General features: G+C 34.1%; 1 protein-coding gene across 1 annotated transcript; it reads right to left on the bottom strand.

Annotated features, from left to right (window-relative positions):
- Positions 1 to 16,452: 16,452 nt before the first annotated feature.
- On the bottom strand, positions 16,453 to 21,689 carry PIN1 (Auxin efflux carrier family protein). The gene is made up of 6 exons (XM_079023903.1): positions 20,344 to 21,689; positions 20,026 to 20,242; positions 19,844 to 19,929; positions 18,336 to 18,493; positions 16,967 to 17,043; positions 16,453 to 16,775 (listed from the first exon to the last, which is right to left on the bottom strand). Exons 1-6 carry the CDS (start codon positions 21,530 to 21,532, stop codon positions 16,703 to 16,705), a joined length of 1,800 nt encoding a protein of 599 aa, XP_078880029.1. The 5' UTR covers positions 21,533 to 21,689; the 3' UTR covers positions 16,453 to 16,702.
- Between the last annotated feature and the right edge of the window lie 110 nt (positions 21,690 to 21,799).

The following is a 21,799-nucleotide window of genomic DNA, read 5'->3' on the forward strand; positions in this document are numbered from 1 at the left end:
AATGTCCTTAATTATAAAACGCAAAAAGCCAAATATCTTATTAACGAAATAAATAATGTTCGAATAACTAATCAATTAAATGATAATAATATTCAAAATAAAATAACAGGTTTAAAATTAAATTTTGAAAAAAAATGTTTGTTCTAATATTCCTAATGCCTTTTGGAATAGAAAGCAACATATTGTAAAACTACCATATATAAAAAAATTTCAATGAAAAGGATATTCCTTCAAAATCTAGAGTCATTCACATGAATAATGAATTAGAAAGTCATTGTAAAAATGAAATTCATGATTTAATAAATAAAAAACTCATAAGACCTTCTAAATCACCGTGGTCTTGTTCAGCATTTTATGTTATGAATGTCGCAGAATTAGAAAGAGGATCACCAAGATTAGTTATCAATTATAAACCTTTAAACAAAGTTTTAGAATGGATTCGTTATCCTATTCCTAATAAACGAAATTTTCCAAAAAAGCTTTATGATTCAAAAATATTTTCAAACTTTGATATGAAATCAGGATTTTGGCAAATACAACTTCATGAGGAAGATAAATACAAAACTGGTTTTAATGTTCCCTTTGGGCATTTTGAATGGAATGTAATGCCTTTTGGATTAAAAAATGCTCCTTCTGAATTCCAAAATATTATGAATGATATCATAACTCCTATAAATAGTTTTGCTATTGCTTATATTGACGATGTCCTAATTTTTTCAAAATCAATTGATCAACATTTTAAACATTTAAATCAATTTCATGATTTAATTTATCAAAATGGTTTAGCTGTCTCTGCAGCAAAAATGCATTTATTTAAAAATGAAATTCGTTTTTTAGGACATGATATTGTCAAAAACACTATTAGACCTATTACAAGAAGCTTGCAATTTTCTACTAAATTTCTAATGAAATTAAAGATAAAAAAGCAACTTCAATGATTTTTAGGATGCTTAAATTATATCCATGATTTTTTCAAAGATTTAGGGATCATATGTAAACCGCTTTATAATAGATTAAAAGACAATCCTGAACCATGGACTCAAAAACATACATATATAATTAAATATATAAAACAAAAGGTCCCTACTTTGCCATGTTTAAATTTACCTCATCCCGATGCCAAAATCATAGTTGAAACCGGTGCTAGTGATATTGGATTCGGAGGAATTTTAAAACAAAAATTTGTTAACTCAACTAAAGAGAAATTGGTTCGATATTACTCGGGTGCATGGAATGATACACAGAAAAATTATTCAACTGTCAAAAAAGAAATTTTATGTATTAAGAAAATTGTTTTATGTATTAAGAAATTTGAAGATGATTTATTTATGAAAAGTTTTTTTTATTAAGAATAGATCGTCAATCTGCATGTAACACCCAAAGTTTTGAAGGCCAAGAAAAGAAAGGAAACCCCAACTTTAAGGAGGGACTCAGCGAGTCCAGGAGGAACTCGGCGAGTCCGAGCGGGATCCGGGTCGAGGAGTAAGTGACCGACTCGGCGAGTCGACCAAGGAGACTCGGCGAGTCTGGTCTGTACGAGGAAAACCCTAAATTCGGGGCTTGGAGCCTATTTAAGCGCCTCATTCTCTTCCCTAGGGTTCCTTTACTTCCTCTTTAGCCCAGAATGTTGAACCCTAGCCGCCATATCCATTGATTGAGCCAATTGTTGCCTTGAAGAGTGCATTAAAGCTTGGAGAAGGAAGAAGGAGCTTGAAGGTGCAAGGAGGGGGCTATAGATCTGGGATTGGGAAGATATTTCTGAGCATTTGAAGGTATTAAGTCATTTCCCTTCCTTTAGATCTATTTTGGTGGTGAGTTTTGGGGCTTTTTAGCCATGATTAGTTGTCCAATCGAGTTAGAAGCCGGATCTGGAGTTGCTACTTCAGATCCAAGCATATTATGGTTTAGAGAAGCATAAAGTTTCAGCCCTTGAGTTGATTGTGGAGCCTCTTTGCCTTAAACCCTAGTTTATGGTATATTTTGCCTAGATCTTCATCTCTACACGTAAAGTTTGCAACTTTACGTGAGGAATAGGATTGGGAAGGGTATATCTACAGTTTGGAGTCCATGCATGACTCAAAAGTCCTCTGCATGTATGTAGATCTAAATGGACTCGGCGAGTAGCATGAAGATGAGGAGGAACTCGACGAGTGGGATGAACAACTCGTCGAGTCGGATGAAGTTGGTCATGAACTCGACGAGTTGGAAGAATAACTCGGCGAGTGGGTTGAAGGTTGCCTTGGACTCGGTGAGTCTATTTTTGGACTCGGCGAGTCAGGTCGCGAAACCCCCAAACCCTTCGAGTTGAGACTTGAATCAGTGAGTCGGGTGGAGACTCAGCGAGTTGGCAGGACAGGACTCAGAAATTGTTGGACTCGGCGAGTCATGGACTGACTCGGCGAGTCGAGTCGCAAATAGAAGGACCCTGAGCATATGAACTCGGCGAGTCAGTAGGTGGACTCGGCGAGTAGGGTTGACCTGGAAGGTTGACTTTGACCAGGACTTTGAATTTGGCCAGAGTTGATTTGATTGTCTTTTGGGGGTCAGTTAGAGTAAGTGTTGCATTGATATTGATAGCTCGGGGAGCTAGTGGAGCAGGAGTTCAGTGAGTTGTCGGGCAGCAGCTAGTGGGATCATCAGCGAGTTCATCCAGTGCTGGTGAGTTTCCTTCCAGTAGGAACGGGTCTAAGGCCACAATGTCAACCCGTTCAATTAGTAGTAGTTTCCGGACTTTGGTCTGATGCAGTAGTTAGTATGTTTGATGCCTTCATGGCTCAGACAGGTTTGCGTGTTATGTGTTTCGGGTTATGGCCCGCAGCAGCATGCAGTATATGTTGTTGTGTTAGTTGATATGTTTATGCTATGCTATGTTCAGTAGTTCCGGACTTCTGTCCGATGTAGTCAGTTCCGGACTTCGGTCCGATGCAGCTAGTCTCGGACTTCGGTCCGATGCAGGAGGCAAGGCCTCAGTAGTTCCGGACTTCGGTCCGATGCAGTTTCCGGACTTCGGTCTGATGCAGAGGGCAAGGCCCTGGTTAGTTCCGGACTTCGGTCCGATGCAGTTTCCGGACTTCGGTCCGATGCAGTGGGCAAGGCCCAGTATGTGCTTTATATGTTATTGTATGGTATGTGGTAGTTTGGGGGAGCTCACTAAGCTTCGTGCTTAAGGTTTTTAGTTTTGGTTTCAGGTACTCAGTTTTCAAAAGAGGAGCTCAGAGAGGTTGCAATGCACACACCATAGTCAGTTAGCCTGGGAATGTTTTACTCTGATAATGAGATTATGTTTGAATTAATACTCGAAAATTATGTTATGACTTATGATACAATTTTATAAATATGGTTTTAGTAATGTTTTAAAAGAAATTTTTAGTCGTGATTTTTGGGTCGTTACACTGCAAAAACTATTTTAGAAAAAGATGTAAAAAATATTATTTCCAAGCAAATTTTTGCTCGTTGGCAAGCCCTCTTAGGTAACTTTGATTTCGAAATAGAATTTATAAAGGGAGAAAATAATTCGCTTCCTGACTTTCTTTCTCGAGAATTTTTGCAGGGAAAATGAGTTCGTCGTCCTCTTCCAAACATGATGACAAGAAGCCAGTCTCTCAAAAGCTAGTTCCATTTCAAAATCAAAATCGTTTTTCTCCTTTAAATCCTACTTCTAAGAATTCACAACTTTATTCTAATATCCTTCAGTCAAAACTTGTTACTCCAAAAGTTACTTCAACCCACACAATAAGCCCTTTTGCAAAACCTATCACTCCTCAAACTCAAAAATCTGTTACTCCTAGCCCTTCTACAAAAACTCCTTATGTTCTTAATCCAAATTTCCTAAGAGTTCAAATTCTTGAATATTTTCAAATCCATAAGTTACATCAAGGTTTTCATATTCTCACAAATCATCTCTTTGGACAAGGGAAAACCTTTTATGTTGATTCATATAAAACCCGAGAATATTATCAAGCTATTCTGCAAGAATCTGGTTCAGTCAATTTTGTTCATCGTTCTAATTCAAAAGAGGGAAACATTGATTTTAGCAAAGCTCATATTATCAAAATCATTTCTCCAGAGAGTTGGGTTCCAAACCTTCACTCTGAAAAACCTCTTATAACTTATCCTGCTTATCCCATATTTTCTTACTATGATTATCAAGATGCCTGGACTAAGGCATTCTTTACTCAAAATTATTCACACTCATGGTTTATCTTCTTTAATTTGAACTTCAATTGTGAATATCCAAGATGGTTTATAAATTGGTACAAATATATGGGAATTCTTCCAAATTGTTTACCAAAAGAAATTTACGCTGGATATCTCAAATTTAAAGAATTGTTTATTCAACAAATTCCAGAATTTGAATACATGTTACAATTCACCATGATATTTAAAGTTCCATGGATAATGTCTTGGACTTTTCATTATCAAGAAGCAAAGGATTCCTCTCCTCCCTGGCTTAATCGCCAATTTCGCTCAAAATGGTGGGATAAAATGAAGATTTCTCAAGCCAGTGAACAAGCAGTAATTTAACATTATCAAGAAATGTATATTCAAAAACCAGAAGTTGAAGCCACTTTTATCAACAGTCTTCCCAAAAGTGATGTGGATCTAATTGCAAGAATTAAAGATGCTGCTACCTCTTCCCCTGAAGAACTTCAAAAATTACTTCAAGAAATTCGCCAAACTCCATCAGTTTCTGACGATTCTCCAAAATCTATAAAGAATGATTTATTTGAAGACGCTCAAGACCCTTTTGATGATCCTTATGAAGAATAAGAAATCATTATCCATAAATTTGATGTAATACCTTAAATGTAGGATATTTTGTTTCTTCTATTATCAAAATTTCGTTTTTCAAATACGAATGCATATATACTGTGTATGTATTCATGTATTTATGTATAAACAATTATTATCAAAATTATTATCAAATCTATGATCAATGATGATATGAAGACAAAAAAAAAACTTTAGAAGATGCTCTATAATGGCTTGCTTTATCAAAAGAAGATGGTCATTGATTACAAACGACAATTGCTTCAAAAGATGAATGACAACCACTTTCAAGGACAACCACTTACAAGTAATTATTTCTATTGATTGGCCATGGGTTCTTACGGCAAAAATATTACTAGATGATTTCAAGACTTTGAGGACTCCAAGATGATTATAAATAGAGACTGTCCTTTAGTTAAAGACACAAGAAAAAATTCATTCTCTAAAAAATGTTCATCCCATGTCTAAAAAATCTCCAGGAGTCTCTTTTTCTACTAGTAGATGTTCAAAGTCTTTAGATTTTCAAATAATTCTTTCTCCAGAAGTATGTACTGATTGTAATTCAAGAAGGCATTATCTAAAATATTTTATCGTTGTATTTATTTCTCTATGATAATTTCATTTCGAGTTATTCTAACTATTAATTCTACAAGATTTGAAATTTTTGTTAAAATAGTACTCGTTTTTAATAATCAAATTAACCAAATTCATGCTTAAATCATTTAATTATGTCTAACAAAATCTTGATGAATTGTATTCCTAATAGAAATATTCTTTTAAAAATACAGCAAATCCAAGAATCTATAAATAACTCCGAGCAAAATCTTAAAGATTCTTATAAACCTACTAATCTAGGTACAATTTTAAACAATAATCATATTCATGATGCTAGACGGCTCATAAGAGCAAGTATTAAAATTCGTTACAAACAGATACGTTATCTAAAAACAAAACTATTTGTTTTCTAAAATTACTATTGATAATTACTCGCATTAAATGGTATCAGAGCCAAGAAAAGTTTTTGGGGTGGTTATGCATGATATATTTATTTCAAATTTATTTAATTTTGGTTTAGTATCCTATAAGAAATTTATAAGTTTTAATAAGCATGATTCAGAGGCAAGACCAGTGATTGGTTGGATTAGCGTGTATATATATATATATATATATATATATATATATATATATATATATATATATATATATGACAACGTCTAGCCAATATGAGATACTAACAAACATCATATTATTTGTGACATTGTGATTTATCTTCCCATGTTATTAACATGACAAATCATAATGGATGCCAAATAGCGAACATTACAACCATATAAAATAAACAAAAATAAGTAAGTTCAAAGTTAAAGGACCAGACTATACAAATGAAACTTCAACGCTATATTTAATGTTAAGAGTGGACGGTATGGGCAACTCTCAAGTTCATTTTTGTGAGCTGGCAGTGGATAATGGCGTGACAAAGGGGGGGGGGGGGGACACCCCCCTCCCGTTATGTGGGCTTTCGTTGGCGTTGTAACGATTGATAACGCGATTTTTTTCTCCATTTCGACTGTTGAAAAACGATAACATTAAAAAAAATCTTTACCTAAAAATCCATACTATTATTTATTTAATCGCCACTTTTCTCTATTCCACATACTTTCAATACATTTCAAAAAAATGAATTTGTTCGATGATAGTAATGATGATGATATGTTTGTCTCTATGATGTACGAGTATTGCATGAACGTGCTGTACAACCAAATCCAACTCCTCTATTAACCAGACGTGCGGCGTTAAACATAGATCGCGAAGAATGGCACAGATGTCTAGTTCACGATTATTTTGCTGATGATTGTGTCTACCAGCCATGCGATTTCAAAAGAATGTTTCGTTTGTTGAAAAATGTTTTTGTTCGGATGGCCAACGCGTTGGAAAGTAGGTATTGTTTCTTTCAAATATAGTTTTTACATAATTTAAATACATTGTTTCTTTCAAATATAGCTTTTACATATTAAATATATGTTTAGGTGTCACACCCCCGAACCAGACGGCGGAAACGTCCGGGGGCTTGGTGTGACTTCATCTTTGTAGTATCATCACATAGTATATAATTGAAACATAACATCATCATCATCACATGTAATATAACAACATACATTGTTTACATTGAATATTATGTTTGAATATTACATGCCAAAATAGTTAAAGTATGATGAAACAAAATATCCATTAGTTTGTTTGGCTCAACCTGCTTCAACGGTTTCCTGAGAATACAAGTTAATTTAAAAAGGTCAACATAAAAATGTTGGTGAGTTCATAAGCATGTTTGAGAAAATGATTTGTATAATTTTGTAATCACCAGAAAATCCTATATTTTCTGAAAAAAATTTAGTATGTTTGTGAAAATGATTTGTATGACTTTGTATCGCCAGAAAAATCTTGTATTTTCTGAAAACAATTCAGTATGTTTGTGTGCGATCTTGTATTAATGCATGTGTGTTATTGTTTACTAGTATGCATAAGAGCATGAAGAAAATGTAAAGAGAATGAACAGAGAATGCCCCCAGACAACCCTATGTTGTCTGTAAAAGAGAATGTTGGTATACCAACCCCCGAGGTTGAGTACCGGTGCGAGTATGTTCCCGAGTAATCTAATTAGAAAAGAGAATGGTCTCCCATATATTTATAACGTTAATTCCTCTAAGTGATTCGTTATAACCATACTAGATAATGACAAATTCGCTTGTCTTGGCGTTGTTGAACGCCGACGGAAAATAGAATAAGTTTTTTGTCACCCTAGACTGGCCTAGTCTAACTGTAGCGAACAGCTCAGGTGTGGGGTGTGTCACAGCCCAAAACCGAGAATGGCGGAATACGTTCTGGGGTAGAGGACGTCATGTACAGTATCATAACAATGCATAATAGTAAGAACAAGCAACAACATCCATTGCATTAATATAGTAATCGTAATACAAGCGTGTTCTGTACAGTTTGATAGACACCAAAAAGTATAATCAAGATAAAGAGGAGTCCTGTATGTGCTCCGTCTTCTCAATATTTGCATCTGTACCTGCCTACTGATAACCTGAGAATACAAGTTATTTTGAAAACGAGTATCAGCATAAAGTTGGTGAGTTCATAAGTCTTTAGTGTCATTGCTTGTATAAAAGTGTTTACAATCATGTAATATAATATCATTTCTCAAGTTTTTGAAAATAGTATGATCCTTAGAAAATCCTATATTTTCCAGTAAAAGTAGTCTTCTACCAAGACTCGGTTATTTATAAGTTTAATTCTCTGAAAATGTAAAAGTTTTCCCAGTGGAACTATCAGTATGAAAATACAATTTTAAATTCCGTTCATATAAAGAAATCGGGAAAAATAGGGTTTTACCCCAGCAGTGTCACTGCCAGCTGAATATAGTAGAGATGCAAACTCCAAATAGTATTATATATATATATATATATATACACACACACACACTTCGGGGAGTCCGTTTTACCTTTAATTCTTAATGTGTTACTTAAGGTCTGAATGTGAACTCGTATGTAACCATGCTGAGTGATAATAGAATGACAGTTGACCCTCCAGGTCACACGTAGTGTAGTGATGTTTTGTCACCCCTGGGCCTAGTCGGCTCAGACTGTAGCTAGCAGTCGGGATGTGGAAGTGTCTGTCCCATATAGATCTATACACATAGTGTTTGCTCTCCGTCCAGGAGGCTCTAGTTACACGGTGATCGCATAGTGGAGTGTCGTATCGAGAAGTAGTGTATCACATTCTATTTAGTATGTTGTCTCATAATTAGAGTATAATGTACTTCTTAGTATAATGTATTGAATGTTTGTTCTCTTGTATAGTATATAGTATTCTCTTCGTATAGTGTATAGGGTTCTCTTCGTATAGTATTTAGTATGTATAATCTCATAACTGTACTAACTATAGTGAGTATCATAGTAACAATAGTAATGAGTGGTAATCCTTAACTATACCTATTATAGTTAAAATAGAGATGTTAGTTGAATGCCTTTGATACACAAAGGTGTTGAACTGAAGTGAAGACCTTTATATCCAACACGAATATATATGATATATAACTAAGAATTCAACGACAGTCGGACAGATAACAGAGTACCCTAAGTCCACAATCAAACAAGAACAGGAAATAAGGTGAGCTATCAGTTCTAAGTCCTTCAATCCTTACTTATATAAATATATTGGTGTAGATATGCTTTGGAAATAGAATAAGTTTAAAAGCATTGAAAAATAGTTTTAGAACAATTAAACATGAACATGAGTTTGATAAACGTTTAAAACAACTTTGTTGGCAAGGTAATTTGAAAGTATAGAAAATCCTTTTGGTAACAAGTTATAAATCACATGTGATTGATACTATAACTTGTTTGATTCAACTTGTATCCCCCCCATAAAAGCATTTAAAACATTTAAAAGGTTGATTAAGGGGTATGAACTCACCTGCAGTGAGTGGAGTGGATGGGATTGTCGGGTAGGATGCTAGGTGTCAAACGAGGACTTGAACACACACGTGGATCCTATGTAACATGTAGTGATACATAATTGTATCTAATTAGACATTTAATCACTAATTAAGTAAGTAAAGACCCTCTAATGCATGAAAATACCTTGTTTCAAGTGCTAGGGGTGTTAAGGGTTGCATCTAAGGAGAGTATAGTCTCACTTTGGAGTTTACTCCTCAAATGGTAGTACCTAGGAGTGTTTACGGTTTTTGAACCATATCCCCCATGAGTTTATGGTCGTAAACTCATGGGAGTGGTGTATTTGTGTGCTTTAAGGCTTCATGTTTCACAAAGAAAGGTTCTAGGGTTGATTCAAGGGCTTAGGAAGTGGTTAGGGCATGAATTGCCTACTTTTTGGAGTTTACGGTCCTTGGACCATTTTTGGGGAGTTTACTACCGTAAACCCATGAGTTTACGGCAGTAAACTCATGGTTACTCTATCCACTTCGAGTTTTGGGGTTCATAGATCATTCAAGCAAGTTGCTAGTCCATAAGTCATGCTAGAGAGGGAGTTAGGGCATCAAAACCCCCTTTTTGGGGTGTTTACGGTTTTGGGAGATTCCCAAACCGTAAACACTTGTTCTTGGGGTTTATTCCATAAATTTTCAATCATACTAGGAAGGTAACTAGGTAGGAGTATACTTACTTATATGAAGCTTGTAATAGGGTTTTAAGACCCAAAAACACTAGTGTGTTCTTGGTGATTTGAAGATGCTTGAAGATCTAAGTAGAAATCAAAATCCATGGATGAAAATGATGTATAAACACTAGATTTAGTGCTGTATAAACAAATTTAGAGAGGAAACACTTACTAAGGTGTTGGGTTGTTTTGCCCGGGTACACTTTACTAACGACGACACTTATTTAGTCGTTTCACGTAAATAAATAAAAAATAAATAAAACACCAACTGACTTAAATCCTGCCAAAAATGTAATAAAATATTTTTGACTAATATTTGGAGTGTTTGGATATAGAAATTATACAAATGAAAATTTCGGGTTGTCACAGGGTGTCATCTCCGTATAGATCTATACACAAACCCTCGCTCTCCCTCCAAGAGACTCTAGTTATAACTACAGACTACGATCGTACACTCAATAGGTGTCAACCAACACGTCTCACTAGATCCTTAATCGAATTTACGCGAAGAGAAACATATAAAACACATTCCAGGCCTAAATGAACATGTAAGTGAACGACTAAGTCACACTAAACATGTAAATCATTTCTAGGCACATAAGGAATGAGATATATAACCCTGGCCCAAAATATATATAAAAGGACAACTAAGGCCCATTTCACATGTAAGATATTTACAGGCCCAAATAGCACGCAAATAGTATCAAATGTCCGTCGAGCATGTTAATGGGTCAATGAGGCCCTATAAACATATAAAGAGTATTCAGGACCTATTCGGCGTATAAATGGGTCACTAAGGCCCAATGATATGGGAAAGGAAAAATTAGCCCATTTGTTATATTATTGCTTGTTTTAATTCAATTATTTACCACAATGGCATAAAAGGCCCACTTTTTGTAAAAATGACATTCTTGGCCCATTAAGCCAAAAATTTACAATTAAGGCCCATTTTTGGTAAAAATAGCATTTTAGGCCCCTTTTTGGACAAAAGTTGCATTTAAGGCTAGTTTTTGTAAAAATAACATTTTTAACTTACTTTTGTCAAAAATATCATTTTGGCTTGATTTTTATAAAAATATGTATTTCGGCCCATAATAGATAATTTCATCTCTTTGGCCCAAATTTTTATAATTTCACATCTTTAACCCTTTTTATCAAAAAAATTTGTATTTTTGGCACAACTTTCTTGAAAATGACATTTAAGCTCACAAAAGATCAAATTTTACAATTTTTTGGGCCTAAAATCGTGAAAAGCCCAAATAAGGCCCATTTATGAAAATGTTTACATTTTTAGTCCTTATAAGGTCTCAAATGTCAAATTAGCCATGTTTAGCAAAAAAATCTTTTGAACCCCTTACTAGCCGTGAGTTACACAAATAACCCATTCTTTTTTCATTTAGTCACTTTTAGCCCCTTTTATGAAGTTTTTCTTAGCTTTGAGTAACTTATATGTATTTTAAACCTTTTTCTTGTAAGATAAGTTGAAATAAGTGTTATGTTATACCAATATCATCATCTTTTAGTCGATCTTTGAGTTCATGAAGTTGACAACACCTAAACACATATATAACTAGAAAAACACACATAATCATGCATACACACATAGATCTACACAAAAAAACTTATATTCTCCCCCAAAAACAAAGTAAAAATCGAAAATAGGGGGTATGAACTCACATTGCTTTCAAGTTTTCAGTTTTTTGTGAGGAAATGAGAAGATCTCGACCCTTATGTGTTCTTGAGAAGTATGAAGTTCTAAGAGCATCGATCATGAAATGATGTGGGTTAAGAAGAGATTTTTGGTGTAAACTTGAAGTTAACCATAAAGTCAAACAAGAACTTACCAAAAGTGATGAGCTTTGATGAAGAGTTCTTGATCTTTCACAAGATGCACTCGAAAATTTGGAGATATGGTGGGTGAATTCTTGATGTTCTAGAGAGCTTTTTGGTGGAGTTGAAATGAAAGAAAATGAGAGTGGTGAGACACTCTTTGGCAGAGAGTTAAGAAGAAGAGAGAAGGAGAGGGAAACCTTGCATGGAAGTATGAGATTGAGTAATTACATGAAGTGTATGAAGCTTAATTGCATGAAGGATATTAATGAGGTGTCAAGATCTTAATATGTCTCCATATTTCATTTTTTTAATTGGGCCGAGAATGTGTGACAACCCGAAATCTCTACCTATAAGCCATCTCGATCAACGAAAGTCAGACTCGTTTCTGTTATCGCTTTATTGTGCTCAGAGTCAGTTTGAGAGTCTCTAAGCCTAGTACACTTAAGAGTTGGATGTTGAGAAGTGTTAGCTTGGGATTAGAGGAATGCAATCGAACCAGAAAACTCTTCAAAGGGTGTTCACGACCGCAAACTCGGTTCACAACCGTGAACCCATGATAGGGTCGTGAACCCCCCCCCCCTCATTTTCATCACCATCTTTATGATCTTGAAGAGTTCACGGCCGTGAACCCTTCATAGGGTCGTGAACTCTTCATAGATGGGTCGTAAACCCTTCAAATGTTCATGAATGGGCTATAAACCTTTCATGTGTTCATGGGCCGTGAACACATCTTGGGCCGTAAACCCTTCATGTGTTCATGGGCCGTAAACACATCTTGGGTCGTGAACCCATGGTGGTTTGGCCGTGAACTCCTTTTTATCCATCATTCTTGGTTCTAACACTTCATTGTAAGTGTTTCCTACATCCTAAGGGTGTTTCCTATACTTGTTAGTGGTTTTAGACACTAATTTTAGGCCTATACATGTTAATATGTGCTTAATAGGACCGTATTGTGCTCAGGACTTCACTTAGAATACCAAGCATCCTATCTTTGTCATTCATCCAAGTCATTCACAATCAAGTGAGTTCATACCCCCCATATTTTACAAGCTTTTTAAGGGGGGGGGGTACAAGTAAAAGCACGAGTAATCTTGTGTTTAAAAATATAATTTGGTTTATTATATTTTCCTATCATTAGCACGCATTGAACGTAGAACCTCCTAAACATGATAAACATAGCCACTACTAGATTTGCGGACAGTTTTATAAACATGTTAAGATACAAACTTTGCAAACACAGTTTTCAAAACAGGGAAACAAACTTATGAATTATTAAATAAAAGGTACTATTTTATAAGAACTCATGTTAATAACAAAAGGGGTTTCATAGTATTATCCGTGGATTCGTTGAGAGAACTACAATGTGAGACACGTCTTCTGGGAAGTCTACCCCTTGTAATTAGAGTCTCCTGGAGGGAGAGCGTGAGTTTGTGTATATATCTATACGGGTGTGACAATCCCGCACCTTGACTATTAGCTACAGTCAACCTAGGGTGACAAACGTCATTCAGTTCACGACGTTTGAAGTATGTCGTAATGTTTATCGTCCATAGTATGGTTATAAGAACTCATTGGGGAAACAACAACTCGTTCACGTAATAATGTACTTAACAATCAGTCATCAGGGTTAATAACTAGGGGATTTCTTAGTATATACATCAGGGTGATATGAAATTAACCTCTGATATGTAGTGGGATGTATGACTTCCGCCTTATTCCCTGTTCCTTGTTTGGTTGTGGGTTTAGGGCAGAATCACCCAATCGACTATTCGTTCGATCTCGATTTCTACAACTCGTATGTATTAAGTGATCAGAGGAGGGTATTCACAACAATTTCAGTATACAGAACAATACGTTTTCAACTATTTTTATTTATGTAATAAAACTACTATACATTATTGGTGGTAGCCAGAGTTTTCAAAAAGAACAATTCTTAAACAACATAAGTATGGTAGATACTTGTACTCTTCGATTTGGAACAGATACTTTAATAACTTACACTTAAGGAAAATATAGGATTTTCTAGGATAAACATCAGTACTTTACAGACAATGGGATTATTATTCAATTAACGAATATTCATTATTAATTCTATAAATCCTTAGTCTATACAGCCGAGTTACGTATGAAGAATATCGGATAGGCTGTGGAATGTGTGGTTTCCGCCTCATTCCCTGTTCCTTGTTTGGTTGTGGGTTTAGGGCAGATCCACATAATTAACTATTTGTTCGATATTGGTTTATACATAACTAGTATGAACTAAGTAATTATAGAAGGAATGGGTTTAATCAAGCTTTTCATAAGAAAATATTGGATTTTTTTAGGAACAATATCAACAGATATCAAAGGACCAATACAGTTAAATCTGTAAGTATCTAGTGCATACTTTAGGGTTATATACTTGAAGATCCCACTTGCAGTGGGATATGTGACTCCGCCTCATTTCTTGTTCCTTGTTTGGTTGTAGGCTTGAGGCAGAACCACACAATCGATTGTTTGTCCGATTTGGATTGTATATGATTTGTATACACTAAGTACTCGCAAGAGGAACTAGGAAGAATCATTTGTTTTTACTTAACATTCATTACATAAAAAAAATATAAGGTTTTCTGGAGAAACACAACGCACTTTTTGAAAGAACACAGAATAGTTTTCTAAAACAAAACGCTTATGAACTCACCACCTTAATGTTGATACTCTTTCAAAACCTACTTGTATTCTCAGGACATTAGTAGACAGGTACACGCGTCGGGTTCAAGAAGATGGAGCATAGTAGTTTCGAGTCTTTACTTGTTATTTACTTTTGGAGTCAGCTGTTTATGTTTCGAAAACAATGTAAACATTATACTATTAATACAATGGTTGTTGTTGCTTGGATTACTATTATTCAATTTTTGTGAAACTATACATGACGTCATCTGCCCCCGAACGTTTCCGCCGTTCCGGTTTGGGGGTGTGACAGAATGGGATAGTGTGAGGAGAAATATAGTGCTAGAATTGAATATACTCGAAACTACAAGGTCCAAGGTGGAATTTTTCTACCTATTGGGCCCTCTTAGGGGTTTACGGCCCAAAAGAGTGAATATAATAGGTTTTTAGGCCCATTTAGGTTCAAGAAAACATTTATGGCCCATTAAGGCCCATAAAAATGAAGTGAGTCATTTTAGGCCCAACATGGCCCAAAATACTTTAGCTTGAAGAATGTGGGTCCAATTAGAGCCCAAATAAGGTTCCTTGGCCCAACTTACCCAATTTGAAAGTTTATTGGCCCATTAGGCCCAATATGAGGATCCTAGTCTATAATAAATTTGAACTGAGATTTTTAGGGTTTTCAACCCATAGTTGAATATATGAGATGTATTGTATTAGGTTTTGAACTTCATTCAGAAGTTTTGAATCAAATGGATGATTTTAGTTTAGCATAGAGTATGATATTCGTTTAGAGTACAAGTCTTACAATAGTTGATGTTTACATGAAAACAAAATTTCCTAGCTAAAATGCTAGTTGTGACATTAGATATGAATTTTTCCAAGTGAGATATGATGTTAGAGGTAAGCGATGATTCACATTGTTGCAGAAATGTATTGTTGCAATTAAGCTTATGGCAATGAGAGAGTCGCCTGATCCGATTAACGATTATATGAGAATGTCTGAGAGAACTGCAAGAGAAAGTTTGTATAGATTGACGATAGGTGTTTTCGAAACCTTCGGTGAAGTTAATTTGCGCAAACCTTCGTTGAATGATATACAACAACTATATGTTGCGCATGAAGAAAGACACGGTTTTCCGCGTATGTTTGGAAGCATTGATTACACACACTGGAAATGGAGAATTTGTCTTGTGGTGTAGAAATGCCAGTACACAAGTGGTCATCATGGAGTGCATTCGTTGGTATTAGAGGCTATTGTTTCCCAAGATTTATGGATTTGGAACGTGCTTTTGGAGCTCTAAAGTTGAAATGGCACAACGTTGAACATACGACACGACCATATCAGCTAGACGTTCTACAATATATTATGTATTCATGTACATAATGCATAACATGGTGGTTGAAGATAAATGACTAAATATTGTAGAGTATTCGGCTTTAGAGCTCAGACACATGCAATTTCAACTCGGGACAGTGAAATATTTGCATAGGGTCGTAGATATTCAAGACGCATGAAAATACAAGCAACTTCGAGAAGATTTGACTGGTTTTATGTACGATTGAAATGAAAATGAATAAATTATGGACGAAAATGCAATTTTTTATGTTTTTAAATGTTTTTTTTTAGATTTTTAAATGTTATGTTTAATTAAAAAAGTAGGTTTTATTTAATTAACATGTTTTAATTAAATTTGTTTTTATAAATATAAAAAATTAAATCGAAAAAAATGATGACATGGAGTGTTATAATTAGTTGTCCATTTCATTTCTTTGGTATTATAACAACATATTGACATGACATGTGGGGTGACAATTTTTAGATGTGATAACTAGTTATCCAAACTCATTAATCTAATGAATAGTATAACACTATGTTTAGTGTTAATGAATAGTGTAATATTATATTTAATGTTACAGTATTCTCCAAGACTATATATAATGTTAGTATAGTATAGGGTTGGAGTATTATTGTGTAAATTAGTTCTTTAGTGTAAGGTTAGAGATGTCATAAGCTATGCATTTTGCAACAATTTGAATTATAACATAATGCAACAAATACACAAACTACATTAAACGAGACGAGTTTATCGTGTTTTTGTATAACATCGACTCGACTAAACAATGTGGAACAAACCCAATTAACACCACGTTTTTTTTTTCTATTTCTACCAACTAAAAACCTTAAAAGCTACATAAACAATTACTTTTGAGCATGAGTTTCTTGACATATTGTTAACCATTATGATGACGTCATCCTTGAGTAGCTTAGCTATTTCTCTAGTCCAAGCAAAATATAGTAGACAAGCGTTATGGGTAACGCTATCAGCATTCCAAATATTACACTGCAAACATTACATAAAAGAAATCAAGCATCTTCAAAACCAAACAGAAAAATGGGATTTTTAAAGAATTAAATAAGAATAATTTAATATTATTTGTAGGAAAGAACATTACAGTTACAGAAGGAATCAATTTTGGAAAGAAAAAAGAAAGAATAAAATAAAGTGAAAGGAAAAAAAGCTGAAAGACGTACCCAGTGCTAAGGATATCAGGGTGGACATTGTACTCCTTCGCAAAGACAAAGGGGACAATACCCTGTGGTAAAGCAGCCTGTTTGTTTTTTTCACCATTTTTATCATCAAAAAGAAAAAGTTAGAGGACTAAATTTGTAAAATAACAAAACTTACTTTATATACATACGTATATATAATCACGTAAAAAGTAAAAGAAAAAAAAAACCCTTGGATATAATGAAAACATTGAGAATCAAATTGAGAGCATTTTTGTATTTAACTACAACTTTGATTGCATCAGCACAATCCATACTATTATTTTAATGTACACTCATATTTGTTATGTTATGTGTACTTATTTAACATGTCATTCATGTTATGTAATAATAATAATAATATTATTATTATTATTATTATTATTATTATTATTATTATATACTATAGGGTTCATACATAATCTCTCAACCATATGTATATGCATAATTTTTATTTTAATAACTTTTTAAAAAATTATTTTTCTCAAATTAAAAAAAAATCGATTTATATCAGCTTAGTCTTCAACTATATCAAGAAATAATAGATACAGTTCAAAGACCAAATTCACTTATAATATTTTATTTTTAGTGTATCTTGATATGTGCATTCGGATTATTAAAACAAAAAAGTAACATTAAAGTTAATGATAAAATTAAATAATTAGTTATTATGATTCATTGGATATATATGTTTTTTTTTTTAATTTTTATTTTTTGTGGTTTATCCTTTTAAGGTTACGAAGAAGCATATAGTAATTATAAACGGAGTGGCAGACAAAATGTGGGTGTCGGATTTAGTGTTTAATTAAATAATCCGAATGCACGCTTTGTTTTGCTTTGATCAAGGCATGGACATGCTCCACGTGACTCTCACGTGACCCTCATTATCACTCTTTTGTCATAAAATAAAATAAATCAAGTTATATTATATCTTAAAAAGTTGTAAACAAGAAAATGCAAGATACAACTTTTTATCTCTTTAACATAAAATGACCAACAATGTTAAAATAACTCCATTGCGATTGCAAAATTGCTTTTCGAATTGTTTTCACCATAAAAAAAAATCTTAAAGTGCTTTTTTTTTTGCTTAATATATTATGAAAATATAAATCCATGATTTATCATCTATTTAGTTTTTTTTATGTGGGGACCATTCAAAAAGCTTTGCATATGGAAATTCATTTTATACCGAGCATATAAGTTTACTACGTATATAATTGTTTGATTTTAGATAATCATAAACCTTGATAGTTTCTCATATTAAATAAGTAAAAAAGAAAAAGAAAATAATATAGATATAAATAAATATTTAATGTAATTAAAGAAGGAAAAAAGAAAAGAAATTAATTAACACCTGGACGATGGCAATACGTAAGAGAACGCCGCGAAGTCCGACGGCTATGGAAGCAGCTGCCATGACAGCCGGTCCTGTAAGGAATCTCACAGCCATTGCAAAAGTTGCTACGGAATTTCCACATGCGATTATCTTTGGTTGCAATGCCATAAATAAACCTGTATAATTTGTTTTGAGGAATTAAATTACCTCATACATTTTATATCTATAATTATTCCTACCCATTAAAATTATGACAAATCATCATTCAATTTAATTTTATTTGATATATTTTTAATATAGTCTTAATGGGTTAGTTAAAAAAATATGAAATAATGATACTTTTCATAATTTTATTGGGTAGAAACATTTGTAGGCATAAAAAGTATAAAGCAATTTAATTTATCGTTTGTTTTTTTTCTTAATAAATATATATAATAAATTAATAACATTTCATTTTCAATTATTTATTTATTTACATATTATAATATACGTAATCATGACACCAACATTTAATGGCTGTTTGATTAGTAACATTCTGAATGGTTAACGAACTCTGAATGGTTAACGAACAATAGATTCACTTAACCATTAAGAGAATGTATAAATCCTAATGAAAACAAATAAAACCAATATACTCTTCAACATTTTTAACTGTATTAAAATTTCATTTTGGACAAGCTGCCCATGGAATCTACTACGAAAGGACAAAATATACTGTTATTTTGGGAAAACAGAAATCAGCTTTTTAGTGAATTTACGAAATTACCCTTGAGGGTCAAGAATCTTATTCTGTTGATTCCCATTGACACCCAAAATCAATCAAAGTCTTTTACTTTTCCCCCCGACAATCTAAAACACCTTTCCATCATCATCCCCACCACTACTACTTGAAGGTAATCATCATCATCATCACCATGCCTAACTAATTCCAATACCTTTTTTTATTTTTATTTTCACTGTTAATTTAAAATAAATACAATATTTGTGTTTCACTTTTAACGTGTATCTACTTTTTTTTACCACTTGATATTTGGTCCAAAAGTCTCATTTCTTTAACCGAATAGTAAAAAGAAAGTACTACTTTCTTTTGGTGAATATTAAATTAAAAAAAAAAAAATAGTATTGTACATCAAAATTCAAAATTAGGCAGACAACATACTCCTAATCAGATTCCTATTTAATTCAAAAAGTGATATATTACAAAACGAATATAACGATTTGATTTGATGTTGATTTAATAATAATAATTAAAAAAAAACAATCCATATTCAAATTTATCAAGAACTATGTCCGATGACAAGATAACATTAAATTGAGTTCGTAAAAATATTACCTTGTCCCAAGGAACAAAAATGTTTCTTTTTTTCATAAATATTTCGTGTCAAATTTACTTATTTGTCTATTGATATAAAATATTATGTCATAAGGTTAAAATATACATTTTATTAAACTATAATATATCAAATCAGATATGACTAAATAACAATAAACATGAAATAGGGATAGAGAGAATGTTTGGTACTAACCAAGACTGAACATAGCCATGCCAAGGCCTGCATCAGACAGTATTGATATCGACTTTGCTATGATCGCTGGCATTTCAACATTCCACCTATAAATTAAATATAGTTTTATATTATTTAAAAAATCTCTTCATTTATATATAAAAATATAAAAAATTAACATAACGTATTCATCATATTTTTACCTAAAACACACTAAAGACCAAATGAGCCCGATTAAACTCGAATACGTATTCGGGTTTCGGATCAACTTCCGCCACACCATTATCAGTATAAGCCTCGTCATTACACTGGTTGGCGGCATTGCAGTGCCACCAACACCTTTCCCCTTTCCGCCTTCGATATTTATATTGTTATTTCCAAAAGAAAATTCTGCTCTCTCCAAGTATTCTTCTCCGTTCCCTAATAAATAAAACATTTTTTTAATTAATTACCTAAAAATGAATATAATTAAAAAAAAAAAAAAAAAAAAAAACAAAACAACAACAACAACAATGACTTACCTTTTAGGGGCGATATCGGCGTTTTTACATCTTTTGTTGTTGGATGATCAAGTGCTCCGTATTCGCGTGCAGCGAATACGTCCGAAACTGGAGAAGCACTCGAGCTCCAAACAAACATGTGAAGATCATTCGAACCTTCATCTGTTTTCTGTCCATTGGCTTTTTTAGTCAATGGAACAGTCGGTTTTCCCGTTGAAGGGGAAAACATCCCTGGATTGGGTGCCGGGTAGTTACTACTCGGCACTCCATGATGAAAACGAGACTTATTGGGAACGCTCCCACTGCCTTCCTCTTCATAATTGGAAGGTCTGGGAGTGGGCCCTCTGGACACAGACAACCCGTAAACATCATTAGCCCCAAAGTTCGAGTTCCTCGCACCACCGCCACCACCACCGCCCGCCATTGAATAAAAATCAGTATGGTTGAAACTCGACCCTCTTGGGGTCGGGTTTCGTGACGATTGCAGAGAGTAAATCTCTGCATTCGTCAGATTCGATGGACGAGGGGTCGTAGAGGAAAAACCCTGCGACCTTCTCGAAAACACATCCGATCTTGAAGCATTTGATTTCCTAACTGTAACATGAAGCTTTCCATCTTCTTTAATCTCAGCTTCAGTCTCAAGAACTTGTCGTCCATCTAATGACATGATATCAGAATCGACATGAATTGAAGCAATGGCACCAGCAGTTCCCGGAAACTGTTCTGAAATCAACAATCTTGCACCACGAAACTCGAACAAAAACAACATCAAAGTATACCAGATTATACATTGAAGAACAACGATTTGAACCATTAAGCTACCAGATTCACCACCATACATTCCTTTAAGCAAAGGAATCCCCATAACGAGTGTATTAGGTAAAGTCGATAAAGAGAAGAGTGTAATCGACCATTCTAAGCAACCCCTTTTGCTGACGTTGCTCCAGACGGCGAGGGCGGCAAGAACCACCAGTTTCTGGAGGGTGTCAGCGGCGATGAAGCGGAGGTTCATTTTGTAAGGGTTGTTGGTGGAGATGAAGTGGAAGGAGAGGAGAGGAACGGCGAAGAGGGCAACAAAACGGTTGATGCCGGAGCATTGATCGGGAGTGAAGATCTTCCACCACTTGACGGAGCCGTAAGCTAAGATCATGGCGACGTAGAGGGGGACGACGGCGGTCATTACATGGTAGAAGTCTGAAAGAGTGATCATGGTGAATGGTGAAGATGAAGAAGAAGATCAAGAATGGAGGTTTGAAGGTTTATGGGGTTATGAAGAAACTGAGATGGTTGCAGTTTCCAAAGCTAAAGGGAAGGGAGGAATGGTTTTGTAATATTTGATTACTTTCCCACTTCTTTTTTTAATTTATTTGTTGTGGTGTTTGTGGGTATTTATATGTTAATTTAGGTAGGTGGAAGCTCGAATTGAGGGTGGAAAAGGGATAAAAATGCTTTTGTATTTTATATTATTTTATTTGAT

The sequence above is a fragment of the Lactuca serriola genome, chromosome 2 (genome assembly GCF_051521515.1).
Source record: "Lactuca serriola cultivar US96UC23 chromosome 2, Lser_US96UC23_V15, whole genome shotgun sequence".
Lineage (NCBI taxonomy): Eukaryota > Viridiplantae > Streptophyta > Magnoliopsida > Asterales > Asteraceae > Lactuca > Lactuca serriola.